This window comes from Leptinotarsa decemlineata, unplaced genomic scaffold (assembly GCF_025532065.1).
Source record: "Leptinotarsa decemlineata unplaced genomic scaffold, Ldec_3_MD MMD2_tig00026330_RagTag_RagTag, whole genome shotgun sequence".
Taxonomy (NCBI): domain Eukaryota; kingdom Metazoa; phylum Arthropoda; class Insecta; order Coleoptera; family Chrysomelidae; genus Leptinotarsa; species Leptinotarsa decemlineata.
Window position 1 is genome coordinate 12190336 of NW_027412690.1, and position 22697 is coordinate 12213032.

Here is a 22697-nt window from a genome sequence, read left to right on the forward strand (position 1 = left end):
TATTTATTAAAAGTTGACAAATTTTGATACGTGAATAATATCGTTACAAATGAGATGTATACCATGTGAACAGAAAGATCAACGTGTGAATCATTTATTTATTCACGAGATAAATACTATTATAGTGGAAATTGCTATATTTTTCAAATCTGTTGGTGATATATTATTTTTTTGAGTTGGATTTTCAGAAAAATGGCATGTACCCTCTCCATTTTTCCATTCTGGTTATTTTTGGTTCATTTTATAAATACATTTGGTGTTGAAGCTTCTGCATTTTTTCGTCATCAGAACTATTGAGCAATCCCTTAGTATATCTTAATATACTTGAGTGGCACCTACTTGTTTAATCCACCAATGAAAACGATATGTACATGTCACATTTTTTGTTTCGATACGACATCTTTGTTTACTTGGAAATATTTGGCAACGTAAAAAATGAGGACAATGAAAACTATTTAGAAATAAGTAAGGTTAATTTAATTTTTTAGATGAAAAAGTTGAAACTTTGTATGAAACTGTGAAAAATTCAACTAAAAATATAATCAAACAGTTATTATTGATTAATGTGTTCAAAACACCACTGATTAGAGAAGAAAATGATAATAATTAACTGTCTTTACCTCAGTTCTATTTTTATAACTTGACCAACACAAATAACAGATGTGATACTTCCATAAGATTAAACTTAAATAAACATGGATAAAGAAAAAGCTGATAGAAAATATTCTTGGTCAGAACTCAAAGGAGTAGTGGGTGATCTGAGGAGGCAACTTTCAACTTTATCAATTATGGTTCCAACTTCCATAACATTTAGAACCCTGCAGGATGGTAGAACAAGAATTTATTTCCTTAGCACCCCACACAATGGTTGGGAAACTACTCTGTTATTTGCTGATGTACCCAACACCAATCAACCAAACAGTTTGAGACTCCAGTGGCAGTGTGTGATAGAATCAAACTTTCCCAGTATTTCATCGTTGAACAAATTTTCCAGAGAAGAACAATTGCTCTGGGAGCGAAAACGTATGACCACATGGGGTATCAATTCCTATGAAATCCACAGTGATTCAGGGAAAGTTGTGTTTCCCGCAGCAAGCAGCTTGTTTCAATGTATAGATAGTGGATATTCAGTGAGAAAGCTTTTTATAATACTTTTATGAAATCTTTTGGCTGGTAACTAGTCGTTTCAATAACTCGTTGGTTTTTGAAAAATTTTTCATCAGACTCGTGTATGTTTGTCACGAATTTGAAGCCAACATGGTGCTCTAGTCTGATTTCGGAGATCTGGCTACTCAAAAGTCTATAATGAATTCTGTTTACAAATTTATTTCTTAAATTATGAAATTTTTCTGAGTTAATTCAATTCTTTCTATCAAAGAGTTTCGAAATGAACTGCGATTGTATATCGTACACTTCAGATGTCACAAGTCTCCTTTGAAACATCTAGAGGCGTCAAATCAGGTGATCTGGTGGACCTTTGTAAGGAACAACGTTTGCATATCCATTGGTTTGAATAATTGTCAACTAGACACATTAAAACAAACCATTCTTAGCTCATCTTGCTGAAATGTAACATTATTTGAAACTCATTTGGGTTTGTCAATTATTCAAGCCAGCAGATACATAGGCATGGTCTTTCAGAATGTCCCGCAAAATCACCTGATATGATGCCTATAAATTCTGTTACCCCATTCCAGAGTTGAGAGGGTGTTACTGTTTATATGGCACTTTATAAAAACTGAAAAACCTCTGAAGAATTTTATTTCTTTTTTCTTCTTTGTGTTTCTTTTTTCATATATTTTGTATTCCTTTCTTTGGAAGTTTTTTATCCTCTATATAATGATGAAGCGACAGCCAAAAGATTTTTTCCCAAAAACTAATCACTATTAAAAATATTCCTCTTCCAGTTGAATTATATATGAATCATTGAATTTTAACTTTCAGAATGGACAATTGTTTCCAACAAAACTGAGGATGACTGCAGCTGGAGCTAAAATTAATTCGCAGATTTGTCCTACAAATCCTGATCTTGTAGCTTATATATGTAATCATGATATATGGGTAACGCATACAGTTTCAGGATCAAATGTAAGGCTGACGTATGCACACAAAGGTGGTAGAAATCTTGCTGACGATCCGCTCTGTGCGGGCGTACCTTCCTATGTAATGCAAGAAGAGTTTTCTAGATATCAGGGCTATTGGTGGCAGCCGAAATGTCTAGGCAAGTAGGAGTACTTTGCATGGTATTTGAATTATGTTGATATATTTGGTATTGAAGGTATTAACTAGTTGATTCAACAAATTATAGTAAATCATACTTTCTTTCGTTTATGATTATTGATCGTTCACTCAGAATGTGAAATGAAAGAAACCTAGATTTAGGGGCTACAGGTCCGGCTATTAAATAAAGAGACTGCGCATCTAGAGGGGTGGGAAAAAAACGAATAGTGCGTTGGGTATCTGGAAATCTTCTCTATTCAGGTACCAAAACACATTTTCGTCACTATTATAGTATTTGTGCAGTAGCGGTTTGAAACGAACGTCTTTTTTTCCTGTGCCAAAAACAGGAGCAATGTATTAATCTCAAATTTCTCATTAAATTGGAAAAAAATCTGATTGAGTGCTGTAAATTGTTTCAAGAGGCCTATAGAGACAATTCTCTTTCTAGTGCGCGTGTTTTTGAGTGGTGTAAGCGCTTCAGTGAGGGCGCCGAGAGAGCAAGGATGTCCAAATCATTGTCAAGGTTTTGCTCATCGTTTTCTTCGATTAGTATGGCGTAGTACATCAGGAGTTCTTGCCATATGGTTGTACGGTTACAAAAACAACACCTTTATCACGCATCAGCCACCCTATTTACCAGATTTGACCCCCTGCGACTTATTTCTGTTCCCAAGATTGAAGAGACTGGTGAAAGGTTGGCGTTTTGTGACGATTGAGCAGATGAAAACCGAATTGCTGACAGAGCTCAAAGACATACCAAAAATTGCATATTAGAACTGCTTAGAGGATTGGGAAAAACGCTGCCAGAACTGTATTATATCTGAGGGGGCTACTTTGAAGGGGACAAAATAGAAATTGATGAATAAATAAATATTTGTTGAGAAAAGTGAACATTTTTTTTAACAGACCTTGTAGATATTGAGTTACTGATTTTCTTTTTGATACATGTATTGTGTCGAACAAGAATTTCATTCATTCAAATGAGTTATGTATTGTAGAGATTTCTTTACACTGCACTTAACATTGAACGGGTACAAAACAAATTTCTTAAATTTTTGGCGTTCAAGTTAAAAATGCCCTTGAAGGACCATTCATTAGATGATATTCGTAGGGTTGCAGATATAATGAAGCTAAGTAATCGTAGAGTGGAAACTGACTTAAAACTCTTATTCCAATTATTGAATTATCTTATTAACTGCCCTGCATTGCTAGCACAAATTGACTTACATGTTCCTTCTAGAAGTACGAGGAATACAGAAACATTTGCAATAGATTCTCATCGTTGTAACTAAGGTAAACATTCTTCTCTGTCTAGAGTTGCTGTTGGTGGTAATAAAGTCGATCTGGACATTGAACAAAACAAAATTTAAGTTTGCATTACACTCGCTCAGAAATAAATTATAAATGGTAATAAATATAAACATAAACATCCTCAATTATTGAATTTTCCATATCTTAATCATTCATTTATTTAATTTATATTTCAATTCAGTAAATTTATTTTCTCACCGTTATTCTTTATTAATAAATCAGTTTTAATTAGATATAGGAATAAAATACTTTGTCTAATTAATAATAATATTTATTCACCATTTGTGATACATAGGGTATATATGGTAGGTCAATGATTATTTACAAAAAACAGTACGTCACTTATGAATAAAATTATGGAATAATGGAAATTATGGCATGGAATTTCCACTTACTTAATGTATTGATATTAATACGACCAAGGTTTCGGTTTTTACACTTTTCTCAAGTGTTCTAGCACTACTGCAGTAGTGCTAGAACAAAGTATTTCATTCCTATATCTAATTGAAGACGAATTTCCACAAAATAAATAAGTCATCGATATCAGACTTTAGTTTTACTTTCAGCAAGTAAGTTGGATGTAATTATCTGTTGTATTAATATAATTTATTGTGAAATCTCCTAAACTTAATTGGGTGTTACCTGTTAATGAATAAATAAATAAATGAATGAATAAATTACACTCCACAAAGAATCTTAGTATAGTTGCTTGGATAGTGAAACAGAGTATTGAGATTCTGTTGCAAACTTTTGGTTTATTACCTTCTGTTGATATGCACACAGACTATACACACAAAACAAATCCATTACAATGTTTTCTAGTTTTCGAATACTGTTTTCAAATAGTCTTCAATTTTGAAGGAGTCATTTAATTGTGGAGAAGATCAAGGTTTATCATCAGCCCTTATGAATTTTATTTTTTTCAATTTGTGGATGGTATAAATACCCGAAAAAACCGATAAAAACTTTAAATTCTGAAATAGGATGTACCTAGAGTCAATTATGTTCATTTTCCGCAAACAATTTTCTTGAAATTTTGTTTGTACATATAGTAAGATATGTTGAACATACCTGTAGGAGCTATTGTATAGTGAAACGTGATATGGTATTGTAAACCTTTTAGTGAAAAAGAGTTACTTAAAATGAACCTTACCAGTGAAATAAAAATCCTTTCTTTGAATTTGACGATTTAAAATTTAGGTTTTACATTCAAACCAATTTATATCCTGACTTAAGGACTTGAGTAGAAGCATCAACTGTACCTGAATAATTCATCTAGCAGAAAATAATTTTCAAGCTTAATTTTTCGGAAAAACTATAAAAATTTATCGATAGAACTTGACACACTAATGAAGAAATGAAATGAAAATATTCAAATGTAAAAACTGTTTTCAATACAATAAAATATATATATTCTTATTCTGTAGGTGGCATCTACAGAATACTGTACGAAGAAGTCGATGAAGGAGACGTGAAAGTTTTTTGTTTTCCTTCTTCTCAGTCTGATTCTGGGGAAGTGGAAGAGTTTCGGTTTCCTAGAGCTGGCTGTGCCAATTCCAAGTCATACCTCAAAATGATGGAATTCAAAGTCAATGAGCATTTGCAGATTATCGATGTCTGCATGCTAGAACTGCAATTCTCATTGTCGTTGCTTTTTCCATGGATGGAATATATTGTAAGAGTTGGCTGGACACCAAATGGAGAATAGTAAGTAATATGATTTACAAGCATATCTGTTTAAAAAACCTGTTTGAAATCTGTTTTTCCGTTGACCAGCTGTCGCACCCCTACGAACGACAACCCTCAGAAGTCGAAACTTGTGCGAGCTAAGGAGTAACGGGGTCTTACCTTTTAAAGTGTGATGCCTAACACACAATTAAATTATTGAAATCTTTGGTTCCCACAAAACAATAATAACTTTCCTTATCTCAATTTTAGTGTGTTAGTACTATGGAATTAGTTTGATAAGGAAATTTTTCACACACATATTTCCAGTTTTCGAACTGATTGTTGAATACAACAAAAAAACGATTTGGAAAAGCTGAATACACTTATTTGAATAATGAATCGAAGAGGTTTTGTATTAAAGTGTATAATATTTTAAAATTCTTGCAAAGCGACGAAAGTCGAAAGCGCTTTGCAAGAATTTTAAAATATTATACACTTTAATACAAAACCTCTTCGATTCACAACAAAAAAAGACGAGAGTAAACAAAACTGAACTTGAAGCTAAAAAATGAGTTCCCTAGAAATGTGCATTGACACAATCTAATGAAAAATATACAGGGTGACCCAAATGCAGGCGTACAAGACACCTACAGACCTATGAGAATCACCAACGTATGTTTCTTGTCTCCTGTGATTCACTGTAGTTTTTTGAGTAAGGAATTTTTCAATGTCCTACAAGAATTTTCAGCTAGACCGGCTTTAGCTTTGTTTTTCAAGAGTTTTTTTGTCGAAGTACTCTTTTCGGCGTATCAACTGAAACTGAAGCTCTCATTTCTGCAGCGACTGCAGACTTCTCGGTCTGTCCCAATCGGCAAATCCGCTTGTGCTCGACTAGGCGGGTATCAATTCTTCTTTTCGTCTGACCGATATAAGCTTTATCACAGCTACATGGAATCCTGTAAAATCCCGCTTATTCAAGTGGATCTCTGCTGTCTTTAGAATTAATATTGTAGGTTTTGTAATTGTTTTTTCAAAATCTACTTGTTTTGCCAGAATCAATCTTTTATCTGGTTAAGTTTTGGCATAAATTCACAATAATTAGCATATTCATAAATCACCTGTTTTCCGATAAATAATACTGTGTTGTAATGGGAAATGTTCCTCAATTTGGATTATTACAGCAAATGCAAGTTTGAACAAAATAAATGTGAGTTTAATTCATGAGTTTTTCAAATTCACTTCGAAAAGTATTAAAATTGATGTTTCAAATGTTTGGTTTTAATTTTTAAAGGGGTTTGTTTCTAATTCACATATTGGCAACAGCGCCTATATCAAGTTGAAATAATTTATACCTACCTAGATATTCTACTTTAAAAACGGAAAATTATTTTTATAAATCAACAATTAAGGAAAAATATAAATTATAGTTCAATACCACCTCCACAAGCCACATAAACAAAAGTTGTTTTGTTATTTATTTATATAGAGGAAGATAGGTTAGGTGCAGAAAATGTCATATGTCACAGAATGTCTCGGAACTCGAAACATGAGTAAACAGAACAGCACGCCTCTGAAATGTGTCACCTTTGTTTGTCTCATACAGGTAACAGATTCATTGTCCTTTATTAACTATAACCGATGTTGCCAAATGGTGAAATAAAAACGAATCCCTTTAAATGTTGAATGCATTATTTCATTCCTCTTTTTTAACTATTTAAATAAGTTTTTAAAGAAAAAGGATGAAATGATAAGTTTAAAATGCGTTGTTTTACAGCTCTTTTATGAAAACTACTTTATTTTCGCCAGGAGGAACATTCCCCATTGTTTGTTTTCAAAAAATACCCATTTTTACAGTGATAATCATATGTCCAATTAAGTTTTGAAATTGACTACTGCTTTATAAAAGACATTGTGAAAAATTTTGATGCAACATTTTGTAGTGTAAAAATAAATAAAATTTGGTGTGGACAATGTATAGATCAATGGTCGTCAACCTCTTCAATGTGTTGAGCTACTTTGTTAATTTTGGAATAAACAGCGAGCTAGCCACACGGAAGCCACGTAACGCAACGTAAATGAAATAATCCACAGTTAATTTATCATTATATGTATTTATTTTACTATTTAACTGGTAATACATAATACATAGGTACTAATAATAAACTAATAAAATAACTAATATTACTAGTACGTACTTGTTCATAGGTGTTTGAAAAATAAACACAAACTTTCATCCAGCCACAACGGCATGTCACGTATGATTTGAAAATAGTTAATAATAACAACAAGAAAGTAACACACTATCATGAACATAAACATTGAAAAATAAAAAAGCACGTTCAATGAGAAGGCTGACACTCAGACTCATCGATAATTTTTTTAATGTTTGCAGTATAATTTGATGCAGCCATTCGAATACAATTATCCAAATGTTCATCTGTAAGTCGATTGCGATATTTGTTCTTAATAAACTTCATATTGGAAAAAGAAAATTCACACAAATAGGTTGAACTGAATAATGCTTTCACTTTCTTGAGACTAACGATTTTAAGGCTAAATCATTTTGAAACTCAATGACTTCCATTTCTGTTGCAGCGATGTCTTCGCCAAAGTTCTGCATAACACAAGTTGCAAACTGTTGAATATCAATTTCCATAAAGGGTGAAACAACAAACTGCGCTACTAAAGCTATTTCATTGAAATCCTTAAAACGATTTTTGAAGTTATTCTTCAGGGTAGAAATTATTTCTACATGATATTTGTTGTCATAGGGTTCTAATGGATTTTGAGATATTTTTTCTGAAAGAATAGGAAAATGCTTGGCATCGCTGTTAATTAGGTTTTGTTCCCAAAACTCCAGCTTTTTGATAAATGTTTTTATATTAGAAATAATTTCCGCTAGTTCTTTGTCTCTCCCCTGAAGCTGCAAATTAAGTTCGTTTAATTTCTCTGTAATGTCCACGAGGAAACCAAAATCTCTAAGCCAGATTGAATTTTCTAGTTCCGGAGTCGGTTCATCGCGTTGTTTGAAAAATTGAACTATGCCAGATAGCAGCAGCCCTCTACTTAACCATTGGACTTCAGAGTGAAGGAGTAGGTCCCCGTATTGACAGTCAACTTCATCGGCCAAGGAAATTTCCACATAATGCTTGCTGATGGATAATGCAGTGGTAACAGAGAAATTGCGGTAAAGTTTCATCTTTACGACATAACGCCACCAGACCCTTATCACAACCCACCATAGCTGGAGCGCCAACGGTTGTCAAGCCTACCATTTTCGATATTGAAATTTTCTCGGAAGGAATAATATTTTTTAAATGAGAAAACAACTCATGTCCAGTAGTGTGTCCTTTCAGTGGAATGAACTTCAAAAGATCTTCTTTAATCGTAAAATCACTAAAAACCATCCTGACGAACACGGCCATCTGGGCAGTGTCAACGACATCTGTTGATTCATCCAGTTGAAGTGAAAAATAAACACAGTTATCTTAGTCAGTTCTTAACTGTAAAAAAATATCATTGCTCATTACTTCTACACGTCTCATCACTGTATTAGCAGAAATTTTCATAGATTTTATAGTTGAAACTATCTCGTCTTTGTTTCTAAAGTTGGCAAATAACGAATCAGCAACTTCTAAAAACGCCTGTTTTATCATTTCCCCGTCTTCATAAGGTTTCTTTTTTTGTGCAATTATCAGGGACACACGGTACGATGCTTCAGTTGCAGCCTTATTTTTGTCGACTGTTCTTAAAAATATTGATTGTTGTCCAATTAACTGCTTTTTTAACTGTTTCAGTTACTCCTTTCTGGCGGCAGAATGTAGTGGGAATGATTTTTCAAAATTAGAATGTACAGTTTTATGATGTCTCTCAATATTTCCTTTTTTAGCAATGGTGACCGAAGTATTACATAACAAACACACATTTTTATCTTTAACTTCTGTAAAAAAGTATTGTTCTTCCCATTCCGAATGAAAGTGGTATGTCTTTACCTTCTTACAACTGCTTGCCATAATATTATTTTTGTTGTTCTCTACTAACCCAACCGCTGGACGTTGGTTACACGTTCAGTTTTAAACTAAGCGCAATGTCGCCGCGCCGTGCGTATTTATCCCGTTCAAAGCAATCCAGATCGTTCTCGAACACTAACGCGCTGGTCCGGATGGTCGGTTCTAGCCGATTCTAGCTTGATAGCGTCAGCGGCAGATCGCTCACCGCAACGTTGCCGCTGTTTATGTTTAATATTATGGCAATTAGATTTTTTTGTGGAATTTTCGGAAGCTTCTCTAATTTTTGCAGTTTGTATTTTTGAAATTAAAATCGTTGTGAGAGCTACCAGAATTGCTTCCGCGAGCTACCGGTAGCTCGCGATCGACAGGTTGGCGACCACTGGTATAGATATATCATGGATAGTGATCTTTTGACAGAGTTGCAATGATGTCTCACATGAATGCTTTCAACTGATGTTGACTCATTACATATAAAAAGTATTTGAAATTTTATTATTTGAATGCAATGCAATCCTGAAAAAAATTGACATTTTGACTAAGTGGTTAGGGCTTTCGCGGCCGAGGCGTGGATTTTTTAATTTCTTCCAAAAATCCACCACCAAAAACCCGAAGAAATTGACATTTCATTTATTATTCCAGCATTTGGGTCCAGCTTCTTGACAGACGCCAGCAAAGACTTGAACTAGTATTATTATCCCTAAGTAATTTCACAGAAGTTCTTCCGCTGTATGAAGACTCGACTAACGTTCATCTCACTAATCCTACGGTGCAGGTGATCTACTCTCAGGAATCTTCGATATGGGTGAACGTCCATGATCTCCTCCACTTCCTTCCCTGTTCAGAAAATAGTAACGAAATGCAGTTCATTTGGGCATCAGAAGAATCTGGCTTCAGGCATTTGTACTTGATATCGGCTCAGATCATGCCTTACGTGAATGGTATCACTGAAAACGCGGAAACGATGGATTTTGTTTATTTGCAGCCGAGAATCCTGTCGAAAGTAGCTCTGACTTCTGGCGATTGGGAGGTTTTGGGGCAAAACTTGTGGGTGGACAACGAGAAACAGCTGGTTTACTTCATGGGGTTGAAAGAGACTCCTTTGGAGAAGCATTTGTATGTTGTGTCTCTCAGAAGACCTGGTGAAGTCAGGTTGCTAACGAGGCCTGGGTATTCATATTCAGTAGATTTCAATAAGGTATGTTGGTATAAATATTTAATTTTAAAATTTCGACTTTAATTTCAAAATTTAGAGGATGATCTCATATTTTCGAGAATAATCTTAAAATTTCGTGAATAATCTCGAAATTTCGACCTTTAACTTGAAATGTCGGCTTTAACCTTGAAATTTCGACCGTACACTTGAAATGTCGGCTTTAACCTTGAAATTTCGACCGTACACTTGAAATTTCGACCGTACACTTGAAATTTCGACGTTAAACTTAAAATTTCGACGTTAAACTCGAAGTTTAGACTTGAAAATTCGACTGTAAACTTGAAATTTCGTCCTTAAACGTGAAATTTCGACTTCAAACGTGAAATTTCGACCTGACACTTCTACCTTGAACCAACTGAAATTTTGACTGTAAACTTGAAATTTCGACGTTAAATTTGATTTCGGCCTCAAACTTTCGACTTTCAACTTGAAATGTCGGCTTTAACCTTGAAATTCGAAATTCGAAATTTCGACCTTAAACTTGAAATTTCGACTTTAAACTTAAAATTTTGACTTAAACTTGAAATTTCAACGTTAAACTTGAATTTTAAACTTGAAAATTTTACGGTAAACTTGAAAATTTCGGCCTTAAACTTGAAATTTCGGCCTTAAACTTGAAATTTCAGTCTTAAACTTGAAATTTCGCCTTCAAACTTGAAATTTCGACTCTAAACTTGAAACTTCTACCTTGAACCAACTGAAATTTTGATTGTAAACTTGAAATTTCGACGTTAAACTTGAATTTTTGACCTCAAACTTGAATTTTCGACCTCAAACTTGAAATTTCGGTCTGAAACTTGAATTTTCGGCCTCAAACTTGAAATTTCGAATTTCATCTTGAAATTTTGACTTCAAACTTGAAATTTTGACTTCAAACTTGAAATATTGACGTCAAACTTGAAGTTGAAACTTTAAAATTTGACTCTAAACTTGAAATTTCGACTCTAAACTTGAAACTTGAATCAACCTAAATTTTGACTGTAAACTTGAAATTCCGGCCTCAAACTTGAAATTTCGGCCTCAAATTCGAAATTTCGACCTCAAACTTGAAATTTCGGCCTAAAACTTGAAATTTCGTCCTAAAACTTGAAATTTCGTCCTAAAACTTGAAATTTTGGCCTAAAACTTAAAATTTTGACCCAAAACTTGAAATTTCGGCCCAAAACTTGAAATTTCAGCCTAAAATTTGAAATTTCGGCCTAAAACTTGAAATTTCGGCCACAAACTTGAAATTTCGGCCTCAAACTGGAAATTTTGGCCTCAAACTTGAAATTTCGGTCTCAAACTTTCGACTTTTAACTTGAAATGTCGGCTTTAACATTGAAATTTCGACCTCAAATTAGAAATTTCGGCCTTATACTTGAAATTTTGACCTTAAACTTGAAATTTTGTCTTTAAACTTGAAATTTAGGCTTTAAACTTGAAATTTAGACTTTAAACTTTAAATTTAGACTTTAAACTTTAAATTTAGACTTTAAACTTGAAATTTAGAATTAAACTTGAAATTAAGACTCTTAACTTGAAATTTCGAATTCAAACTTGAAATTTCGATTTCAAACTTGAATTTTTGAATTGAAACTAGAAATTTCGCCTTTAAATTCGAAAGACGAAATTTCAAGACTAAAATCGTAATTTTGAGGTTTAATTTCCAAGAAACAAATAATAAAAATATGTGGCCCTTCTGCTTCCTTACTATTTCATTGACGAGTTTAGTTTCAGAAGGTCGAAACATACGAACGTCCAATTTCATTCTGAACAATATTTAAATATTTTTTGGTCACCAGTGAAAAGAAAAAGTAATCTTTAAAAATCTTTCATTGAAACCAAGTGTTTGAACAATTATCAGTTCCATGAAGTTTTTGTTTTGTTATCTTCCACAACCTGAAAAATATCAAAATCCAGGTAGCCTTTTCCTTCAGATGTTTAAGCACTAATTTTTCTGACTTGATATTTTTAGTTTGTCTCGTTTAACTTGTACAGATTCTTTGTCAATCTGTGTCTATTGATTTTTCAGGATGTGTTGTGTTTCAGTTCTTGATTTCTCTTTAAAAATATATATGTTCTCTCTCAAATAACAATAGATTTCTTTGTGGCTATTTTATAATTCTAAATATTTTGTTTTCAGGATTGTTCGTTGATTGTTACAGTGTATAGTAACATCCATAAACCTCCTGCCTGTCAAGTATTCAGATTGGTCCATTCAGATTGGACAGTCGAAGGAGTAACTCTCACCCCTCTCGGTTATCTCATGGAATCAGCTACCCTCACGAACGAATTTTATTCACCTGATCTTTATACTCACGAGATTAGTTCTGGTCATGTACTTTACGCTATGGTATTCAAACCCCATAACTTTGAAACTGGGAGGAAATACCCGACAGTGCTTAATGTTTACGGAGGTCCGGAAGTCCAGTTGGTTTCTAATACTTTTAAGGTAAGTTATGGTTTGATAACAGTTTTTGTTATTGCTGATGAATTGAAGATATTCAGTTCTTTATCATTTTTTACTTCGAGAAGATTCCTATTGGCTTTCAGAGATTTCCATCGCGATATATAAACACTACCAACAGGCAGATGGGGAAGTCTAGTTGAAAGTGTGGTACAAAGTAATCTAATAAGGCGACATTTGAGTATTAGCATGAAGTTTCAGTCAAAGTGTTTGTGTTGTGGAAGAAAATTAAGTTTATTCATATAGTGTAGTCAATTAATATTGAAATCATGGCAAATTTATGAGCTGAAAAAGATTATAGTTAATCGCATTAAATTTAAACTGCAACAGGTTTACACCCGATTACATGTATACAGTCAATGTCATGGTACATAAAATATATGGTTTTTAAAATACACAGAGTAAATGAACACCTAAAATTACGTACAAGAGAAACTTTAATAAAAACAGGTATATATGGCACATTTTTTTTAAACGACTCTTATTCTTAATTCATCACAGCAAAAAAAAAAGTCTACATTGAAAACTCTATTGCGATTTCTTAGACTAGCACTGGGAACATGAAGTTTGATCACATTAAGGAGTTCAGGTACATTTATTATCTTCAAGCCTTGACGATTCGACAGGGTTGGCATGTCAAAATGTTCTAGTTAAGCCCTATAGAAGATCATAGAGGGACACTCTTTATTTTTTTTGAGGTAGGTGTACCTAAGAAATTTCCTCTGTATTTTTTCTATCATCTCTGAATGAAAAGCTGATTGCGGATTCCAGACTGTTGAAGCGTATTCGAGCTTTGATGTGACAAAGGCATTGAAAAGAAGAATTCCTAGTCCCCATTTGAAATCTCTGGCGTTTCTTAACATAAAACCAATCTTTCAGTTCGCATCACGTACAATACAGGGCTTTTCATGATGAGTGTTAATTAGTTGTTTCTGGCAAACTATTCAACGGATCAACCTGAAAATTCCACGGTATGCATAAGTCAATATGACCTACACGTCTAAAATATTTTAGACGAAGCGGCGTTGTCGCTTCTACTTTAAAGCAGCGGCTTCTTTGATTTTTCAAATGGAACACCTCGTATATAATATCATAATATGATTGATTTTATATACTATGAGGATCTTCACTCCGAGTCATATTCTCATTTGCCTCATACAGGGTCTTCAAAAAATGCAGATACTTTGATCTCATGAAAAAATGAGTGGAACTCAATTTTTTCAAATGGAACACCCTGTATATTTCAACATTTTTGAGCTCTAGAGCTAAATTTTAGATTATATATACATAATTCTCTCAGGTTGATCTCTACAGAGAGATTGGTACCACCTGGAGAATCATTACTATAAACTGATTGAAAATATTTCGCAAAGGCATTAGCAATATATATGATGAAATCGGCCGATACTTGGTGAAAATCCTCAACTAACGTATTCTAAAAACTCTTTATTGTGTGATTTTCACTAGATATTTTTACAGAAACGCAATACGTGTTTCGCCATACAATGGCTTACCTAAGTTACTTAGGTAAAAAATCAGGTAAATGAGTTACTTGAAATTCAGGTACCTCAAATTATAGAATAAGGTATATATAGCATTTAATTTTACTTAGGTAAAAAATCAGGTAAATGAGTTACTTAGGTAAAAAATCAGGTACTTGAAATTCAGGTACCTCAAATTGTAGAATAAGGTATATATAGCATTTAATGTTACTTAGGTAAAAAATCAGGTAAATGAGTTACTTAGGTAAAAAATCAGGTACTTGAAATTCAGGTACCTCTAATTGTAGAATAAGGTATATAAAGCATTTAATGTTACTTAGGTAAAAAATCAGGTAAATGAGTTACTTAGGTAAAAAATCAGGTACTTGAAATTCAGGTACCTCAAATTGTGAGAAATTTCAGAGGATTTCTAAACCTTTGCAGAGCATATCTCACCATACCGTAAAGAGCTAAAATGAATTCAATATTGAGGTTTCTAATAATCGAATAGAATCGATAAATTTTCGATAATTTATAGTATTGATATTTCTAATTTCAGGGAATGAGGCAATTAAGAATGCATATGTTGGCAGCCAGAGGTTATTGTGTTGTGGCAATAGACTCTCGAGGATCTCAACACCGTGGTATACAGTTTGAAAGTTACATTAAAAAAAAGATGGGTACCGTAGAATTGAAAGATCAAGTTGAAGTATTGAAATGGTTATCTGATAGTCTGAATTATATCGATCTGAATAGAGTGGCAATACACGGTTGGTCTTATGGTAAGTTTTCATCATCAACAATTGATTGAATCATAAAATGTTTCGATAGTGGAGTAAACTATCTCACAACAATTTTGTCCAACAGATTTTCTAGTTATATCTTGCTGAAACCTAATATTACTTGAACACTAATTTGGGTTTCACAATTTTCTTAACTAGTAGACAAGCAAACAGGATCTTTCAGAAGAGCCTACTAGATCACCTGATATGAAGCCTCTAGATGTTTTTAAGGGAATATGTGACATTTGAAGTTTTCTGAATCAGGCAGTGCTTTTTCTTTAGAAATATTGAACTTTCATGAAGTTACAGGTGAATCTTCAACAAAAAATATTTTTCAGGCGGTTACTTAAGTTTAATGGGTCTGATAAGTTATCCAGATGTTTTTAAAATCGCAATTGCTGGCGCTCCAGTCACAAATTGGAATTTATATGACACTGGTTATACAGAAAGGTACATGGATTTGCCAGACCACAATCCGGAAGGGTATTATGAAGGCTCCATTTTGAATTACATCAACAAATTCCCTGAAGAGTAAGTGAATTTTCCTCAACTCAGTTCAGTAGACTTTCCAGTGAAATTTTCACTGAACAGTTCACAAAAGCTTTCGCAAACGTTTTTATAGTGACTGAATTCTACTTGATTTGTGCTTTATATAATAATAATTTGGGTCACACAACATTCTGCCTACATAATGACTAATAATTTCATCTGAGTTGAGGTAAAAAATGTTAACTCATTAAATCGACATTTTTTAAGCTGTCAACATCGGTTACAAGGTAGATTTATCTACTTGATTTTTCCAAAAAACTGAAAAAACAAGCCATTCAGCAGGTCTGCACTACTTCAAAAAATAATAATAAGCATCATAGAACATTGACATATTTTGGTGAAACAACCAATAACATCGCTCGTATTTTGAAAAAAAAAAAGACTTGGACGTGGGTTACCGAGCAAATAATAACTCAAGCAAATTAAGTGAAAGCAATAAAGGAAATACTTCAGAGTCGGACAGATCAGGAGTATGTTAGTCAACCTGTGATTCTTGTCCAAAACTTATGTTGGCCAAACGGGGAGAATATGTTTCCGAAGAGTTAAAGAACATTCCACATTAGTAGATGACCTATGTCGGTTCTATTACACCGGAAATCCAACTAACAGAAGCAAACGGTTACGACAATAACGATGAAACGATGACGAATAAACGCACGCAAAACGATCGAAAACGCACGCAAAACGATCGAAGACGCACGCAAAATGATCGAAGACGCACGCAAAACGATCAAGAATGCACGCATTCGCGCTTGTTTCGTGCGTTTTCGATCGTTTTGCGTGCATTTTCGATCGTTTTGTATGCGTTTATTCTTTTTCGTTTCATTGTTATTGTCGTAACCGTTTGCTTCTGTTAGTTGGATTTCCGGTGTAATAGAACCGACATAGTTCATCTACTCACATTTTCAAACCATCTCCTGATCGAGGGGCATGAGTTGAATCATGACAATGAAATAATCCATTCGGAAGTTGGAGGTTTGAAACTCAATCTTTTTATAATGCTCAGAAATTGATGGATTTAAGAATTCTGAAAATTTACTGAATGACTGAAAAGTATTGGAATCTTAACGTTTTTGAATTTGTTTTTTAATGTGGAAGTTAGTAATTGGTTCACCACATGTCGATATAATGTGTTTTTTACCATTTTCTCAGATGATATTTGAAGTTTCAATTAGTTTTCACCCAAACTCAGGTAACATTATTAGTCATTGAGTAGTTAGAAGGTTATATGATTCAAATTGTCATTATATAAAGCAAAAATTCAGTATGAAAACGCTCGAGAAAGCTAGCGAATAGCTTGAATAGTTTGAGTATTACAATCATAGTGCTGTATTACATTACACAATCAATATATTTTAGGGAAAACAGGCTGCTCATTATTCATGGTCTCATAGATGAAAACGTTCACTTCTATCACACGAGTCAGCTCATAAATGGTATGATAAAAGCGGGCAAGCCTTACCAATTGCAGATCTATCCGAACGAGAGGCATTCCCTGAGACATTTGGATGCCAGTAAGCATTACGAAACGACTATGCTATCCTTTTTGCAAAATCATTTGTAGAAGACAACTAGATTGCCGGTCTGTGGAATGTTTGGTGAATCTCTCGATTACAGTATTTCAAATAGAATGTAAAACTGGAACCTCTGGCGTAGAATAAATTCAAAAACTAGCACTTTTATCAATCACTCTTCTCGACGCACCTTTCACTATTTATGGACGTTCATTCTTTTGGTTGTTCTCCTAGGCGTGTTGAGCGACACTAGTCTGGTCTCTGAAATCGTATATGTGCTGTGTGTTCTTTGAAACGAGTTTATTTGGCTCGTTTAGTCTGACCGATGTACTTATGTCAGTCCTCACAGCCTCCAAATATCTCGGACTTTTCATTTTCCAACATCTAGGCTTTGAGGTTACCGAACATTTGTTCAAGTGAGCAGGGAGTTTTGGAGGCTACTTTCACGTTGTATTTAAAAAAAAAAAACCGCTCTAAAAATGTTGAACGTGACAGTAGTGGGTGACAAAAAATATATCGGTCCAACTAAGTGAACCATTAAAACTAGTTTCAAAGAACACGCCACAGAATAAATGAAAACTGTCTGAAACTGTTGGAACCGGTACATGACCCTAGATTTTTGGATGGTTTTGAAGTCTGGAAATAGCAAAGCGTGGCGTGGGAATCATGAACAGTGACAAAGGTCCCATTCCTAACAGCCCATCGTTTACGTTCTCATGATTCACTCTGTTGAAATTTGCGGGAACTTCTACGAGAATAAAAGTGACCTTAGAGTTGGGAATTAGTTTTCTCAATTTCCTGAAGACACGCGAGATTATTGAAATTCTTGTGATTGATGAAAGTGCTCGTCTTTGGGATTACAGTATTCCAGTTGGATGAGAGACCAAGGAAAGTGTTTGAGTTGGTTTTGTCTATGCTAAACTCTGGAATAGTCTCTAGCAAGTTGAACTTTGAAAAATCAGCCTGTTTTAAGGTTTTATAATACAGAAAAAGAAGCAGGACCGTATTATAAACTGCGTCTCTTTTTGATTAAAGGGGAACATTTTTCTTGGAATTTTTGACTCATTCATTTTCTTTCCCAAATGATGTTAACCACCCCAAAAATTTTAATTGACACGGGAAGTCTTTGAAATTCTCTTCACAGTTTTCAAATTTCTTTTCAAAAGTTTTGTAAAAATTACGTTTGAAAATTTGAAGGTGTTCAGCAGATTATCATTCAGTTGATGAAACCTTCAAACCGATGACCAGTTGCTTTCACATAGTAACAGCAATTTTTATGATAGACTTTCTACTGTAGAATTCACTTTTCCAATATCCATGCGAGAAGAAATCGAGACTACATATCTAGTGACTGCGGAGTCTGTTCGGTGCTGCATTTCACAATCTAGTGCCATGAAACATGTTAGAATGATCATAAAATTAATGTTAATGAAAAGTTTCAAGGCATGTGCAAATTGAATGCTGATTTTTCTTCATTCAAAACCAATAGTCTTAGACCTCCAGAAATTAGCATGAACAAATAGTTCTTTTGAAGTCAGGTCAAAAATTCTCTTAAATTTAATTTATCTAACATTGTGTTGAATATGATTATGGTTAGAGGGCATATGTCAAATGTATTCATCATTTTGGATAAAAATAAGGATACCTAAAGGCAGCTTTATCAGGTCCTCAAACACATCTCTAACACACCCATAGTGCATAATTTTGAAGTTCAATTTTTTAAATGTATTTCATCAAATTGCAAATAAGTAGGTAATAGATCACGTACCATGATCCCTTTTTTTTCGGAGTTGGCAACTCTGTTTATGTGACATTAATGTCAATTGTCATGTAAATTGTTCAAGCTGTTGCCTGAAATGAATGTTCAGTAGTAAGTCAATGCAATGAAAACAACGAATAAAAACAAAAAACTGAACAACATAAATTTCAACTACATAAGACAACTGACACTAATGACAAAGTACAGAGTTATTGATATGAACAATGGGAAAAACTTTCAAACAAATGAAACTGCATGGATACTACAAACATCATTTACATGTGACAGCTGACACTAATGTCAAATTAACAGAGTAACCAACTCAGAAAAAAATGTGTGTTCTGCAAACAAACTCTTTATTGATATGAATCATGAAATGATTGAATACAAGGAAAAAAGCTTCCAAACAGCAAATAAAGCTGCATGGGCATAACAAATATCATTTACATAATGAAAAATGAGAAATGAAACATGGTTTTTTACTACTTTTATTTATAACTAACGTTACTGCACTTCCGTCCTATAAGGACACTCTCAAACTATTACAAAAATCTATGTTGGCTAAATTTGGTACATCTAAAGTGGTAAAAAACAGAAAGTTTCATTTTTCATGATGATCTTCTACTATGTAGTAACTGCTAAATCCATCAATTCATCATTTACATAACATGTAAATGATATTTGTGATGTCCATACAGTTTCATTTGCTGTTTGTAAATGATGTTCCTGATGTATATTGTTTTATTGACATTTGTCCTCACATGTCAGCTGTCATATTATGACAGCTGAAAATCGACATATACACAATGTAGCCAACATAGAAAAAAAAATACATTGCTCCAAATGAAACCTTCATCTGATATGATCTCTTCAAATTTTTATTTGTTTATCAATTATAAAATGAGAAAAAAGTTAGGAATGGCATATAGAAGATAGGTTTTTGATAATGCATTGGGACTGAAACCAGCAAATATAGTAGTAAATGTGAAAGTAAATGTGAAATGGTTGCACTTACTGAAAAAACAACAGACAGTCGAATGTTTTTTCAAGACGCTAATATGGCAGTTCGAGATGAATACTAATGAATTCAGAATGTGACATTTGGCAACTGTAAACCGTTAGTTTTTCTATTTTGAAATGTTTTTGAATTTTAGTAGTGAGGTACAAAACTATCAATAATGTATTATGATAATGGTGTGACTATGGATCTGAAAAAACTCATACTGAAATATGAATGCCATTTAGATTTTCCCGAAAATTCCAAATTTGAAATGTCTTGTCGAAACTAAATAGAAATACATTTATTAACAGAGTTAGTAGTCACATAGAGTGTTTAGTCGAGTTGACGAATAAACCAGTTCCCTTTTGGCAAATAGGTGATTAGTTATATGTTTGATTTCAATAATAGAAAAACATGTTTGGTATTGTATGTGACGAAATCCGTTGTTTTATTATCAAACCCGTTGAGTAAGATACACGGAGAACTAAACGTTGAACTATTTGATTCTTTCTTGCTTCATTACTCTTAAATAACTATTTTTATCCTTGACTGTTGATTTAATGCAGATTTGTGAATGTTTCAATTTGCTCTAATCAATTAAAACTATTATTTTTTTTAATTAAAATGTAAGTATTATATTCATGCAGGTAACCGAAAAGGTGTTGTTAATATATTGTTCTCAGATGTTATATGTTGGATGTAATCATCTAGTTGATTTTGAACAGGATAATGGAGGTTTATCATTTATCACAGTTTTGCCAAACCTGAAAAACTTGAAATTCATTGGTGAGAGCAGATAAAGTATAAAATCAAAGGGGATAAACTTTCACGGCCGGAGATAACTCTGTCAAAGCTATTTTCCGTGTTTTTTGGACGTGATCTGCAGATTTTTATGCCTGACGTTTCGTCTACTATTGCGATAGTACCAGTCACTGACTGAGTCACTTGTTGTATGCTGTGGTCGAATGGAACACGAAACAACTGGCTCAGTCAGACAACTAACTCAGTCAACGACTGACTCAGTCAGTCTCAGCTACAACTGATTCAGTCAACGGCTGACTCAGTCAACGACCGACTAAATCAACGGCTGACTCAGTCATTGACTGAGTCAGTTGTTGGATGCAGTCAAATGGCATATGAAGTAAAAACAGTTTCATCTGCCACTGCAAGAATGAAAGTCTCAGCTACAACTGATTCAGTCAATGACCGTTTCAGCCAACCACTGACTCAGTCAACGGCTGACTCGGTGAGTTGTTTGAACTTTCGCGGAAGAAACTGTATTCATGATGGCTAAATTAGTGATTCAGATACACTGAATTGTATTGAACGAAACTCAGATTGTGGAAGGAGAATACTGAATTGAATTTGGGAATTGACATTTTCATTAGAATAGTTCAATTCAACTAGATGGTTCGTGCATACTGAAGGCTAAGGGAATATAATAAACTATGAATGTATATGTAGACACTGAATGTTAAATGGGTTGGTTGTTTATTCAGCTTCTGTATTAAATTATAATATGTTCATGCAATTTATTCTTGTACATACAATTTTTTTTAAGGAGTTTATTCCAATGTAAAAAATAATTAAGTTATTTATATGAAGTTTCTAATAAAGTGATTGTTTTTAAGTTGGTGTTTTGGATTTATTTCCAAAGAAATTCCTGATTTCTTAATTAAGCTTCAATACTTTTGGTTGCAACCAATTTTCCTTTATTTTCAGTATTTTAATATTAACATTAGTTCACAAAAAGGATGTGAAGCTTTAATAACTTCAACTTATTATATGCGAGCGCTTTCGATAGCAGGCTGTGCTATCATATTTATGGCTCTACTCAAAATGAACGTTTTATCCTCTTGTTTGTTCTTTTATACGGTTAGAACGCCTTAGTGCAGGGAAATACCTGCATCTGTCCCCTCCTATCATCCGGATGTTTCTTTAAATTTGCCTGTATTAGGGTTACATCAGGTAATATCCTTTGTGTTGGAGTTTCTCTAGTTTGTGTAGTATATTGAATGTTTTGAAAGTATTCATCAATAAGGGGGTGCAGTAGCAGGAATAAATGTCCTATGAATGTTGTTCATTATTGAGATTAATATGTTTAGGTATGTTTGAGAGTTTTCATTTATGTTTAATTAATTATTAAAAGCTTTTATTTAACTTGACTTATATGTATGTTAACAAATCTTGCAAGTTTAATTTGACCCACTTTCCGGTATCCGATAGACCTGAAGTTTTGCATGCTGGTCCAGAACCGATGACAATGCATGTTAATCATAATCGTGACCTAATGCTGCTGCCAGGACCGGCTCCGTACGAGAGATCGCCTTAGCGGTAAATAGCAGGGACACGAAATTTTGTATACGCATTCGTTTATGATAGGCAGTTGGTAGGCCCACCATGAAATAGATGCCACATCCAGGGCTGGCTTCAATAAAAAAATGTTTCTAGAAAAACAATTAAATCAAGCTTTTACCTTTAAATACCTACTTCCCGACTCTAAAAAGAAGACAATAAATGGTGTAGCAGGTTGTAAGAACCCATATTTATTTGCATTGTAAAAAAAATTATTATCTACCACTCTCTAAGTTCCCAGAGTAAGGTCCATCACGCAATGTGAGCAACAGGTACAAGAGGCATACCATGACTTGTGTAATTTGGTGAGATGGGCGTCATTAGCATTGGTCTGCAACCCGTCTAGGAGAAGGAAAACTCCAAAATCATACCCGGAACGGTGTTTC

General features: G+C 33.7%; 1 protein-coding gene across 1 annotated transcript; it reads left to right on the top strand.

Annotated features, from left to right (window-relative positions):
• The first annotated feature begins 405 nt into the window (after positions 1 to 405).
• On the top strand, positions 406 to 21586 carry LOC111508626 (dipeptidyl peptidase 9). The gene is made up of 8 exons (XM_023164192.2): positions 406 to 1130; positions 1945 to 2221; positions 4959 to 5238; positions 9849 to 10404; positions 12548 to 12856; positions 14912 to 15134; positions 15473 to 15665; positions 17043 to 21586. The coding sequence occupies exons 1-8, from the start codon at positions 696 to 698 to the stop codon at positions 17245 to 17247; spliced, it is 2478 nt and encodes an 825-aa protein (XP_023019960.1). The 5' UTR covers positions 406 to 695; the 3' UTR covers positions 17248 to 21586.
• The last annotated feature ends 1111 nt before the right edge of the window (positions 21587 to 22697 follow it).

Bases quoted from the DNA above. Each gene is read 5' to 3' on its own strand.
- LOC111508626 (XM_023164192.2), top strand. From the start codon at position 696: ATGGATAAAGAAAAAGCTGATAGAAAATATTCTTGGTCAGAACTCAAA. The intron at 5,239-9,848 runs GTAAGTAATATG...TTATTATTCCAG, and splicing joins TGGACACCAAATGGAGAATA to CATTTGGGTCCAGCTTCTTG. The intron at 15,666-17,042 runs GTAAGTGAATTT...AATATATTTTAG, and splicing joins ATCAACAAATTCCCTGAAGA to GGAAAACAGGCTGCTCATTA.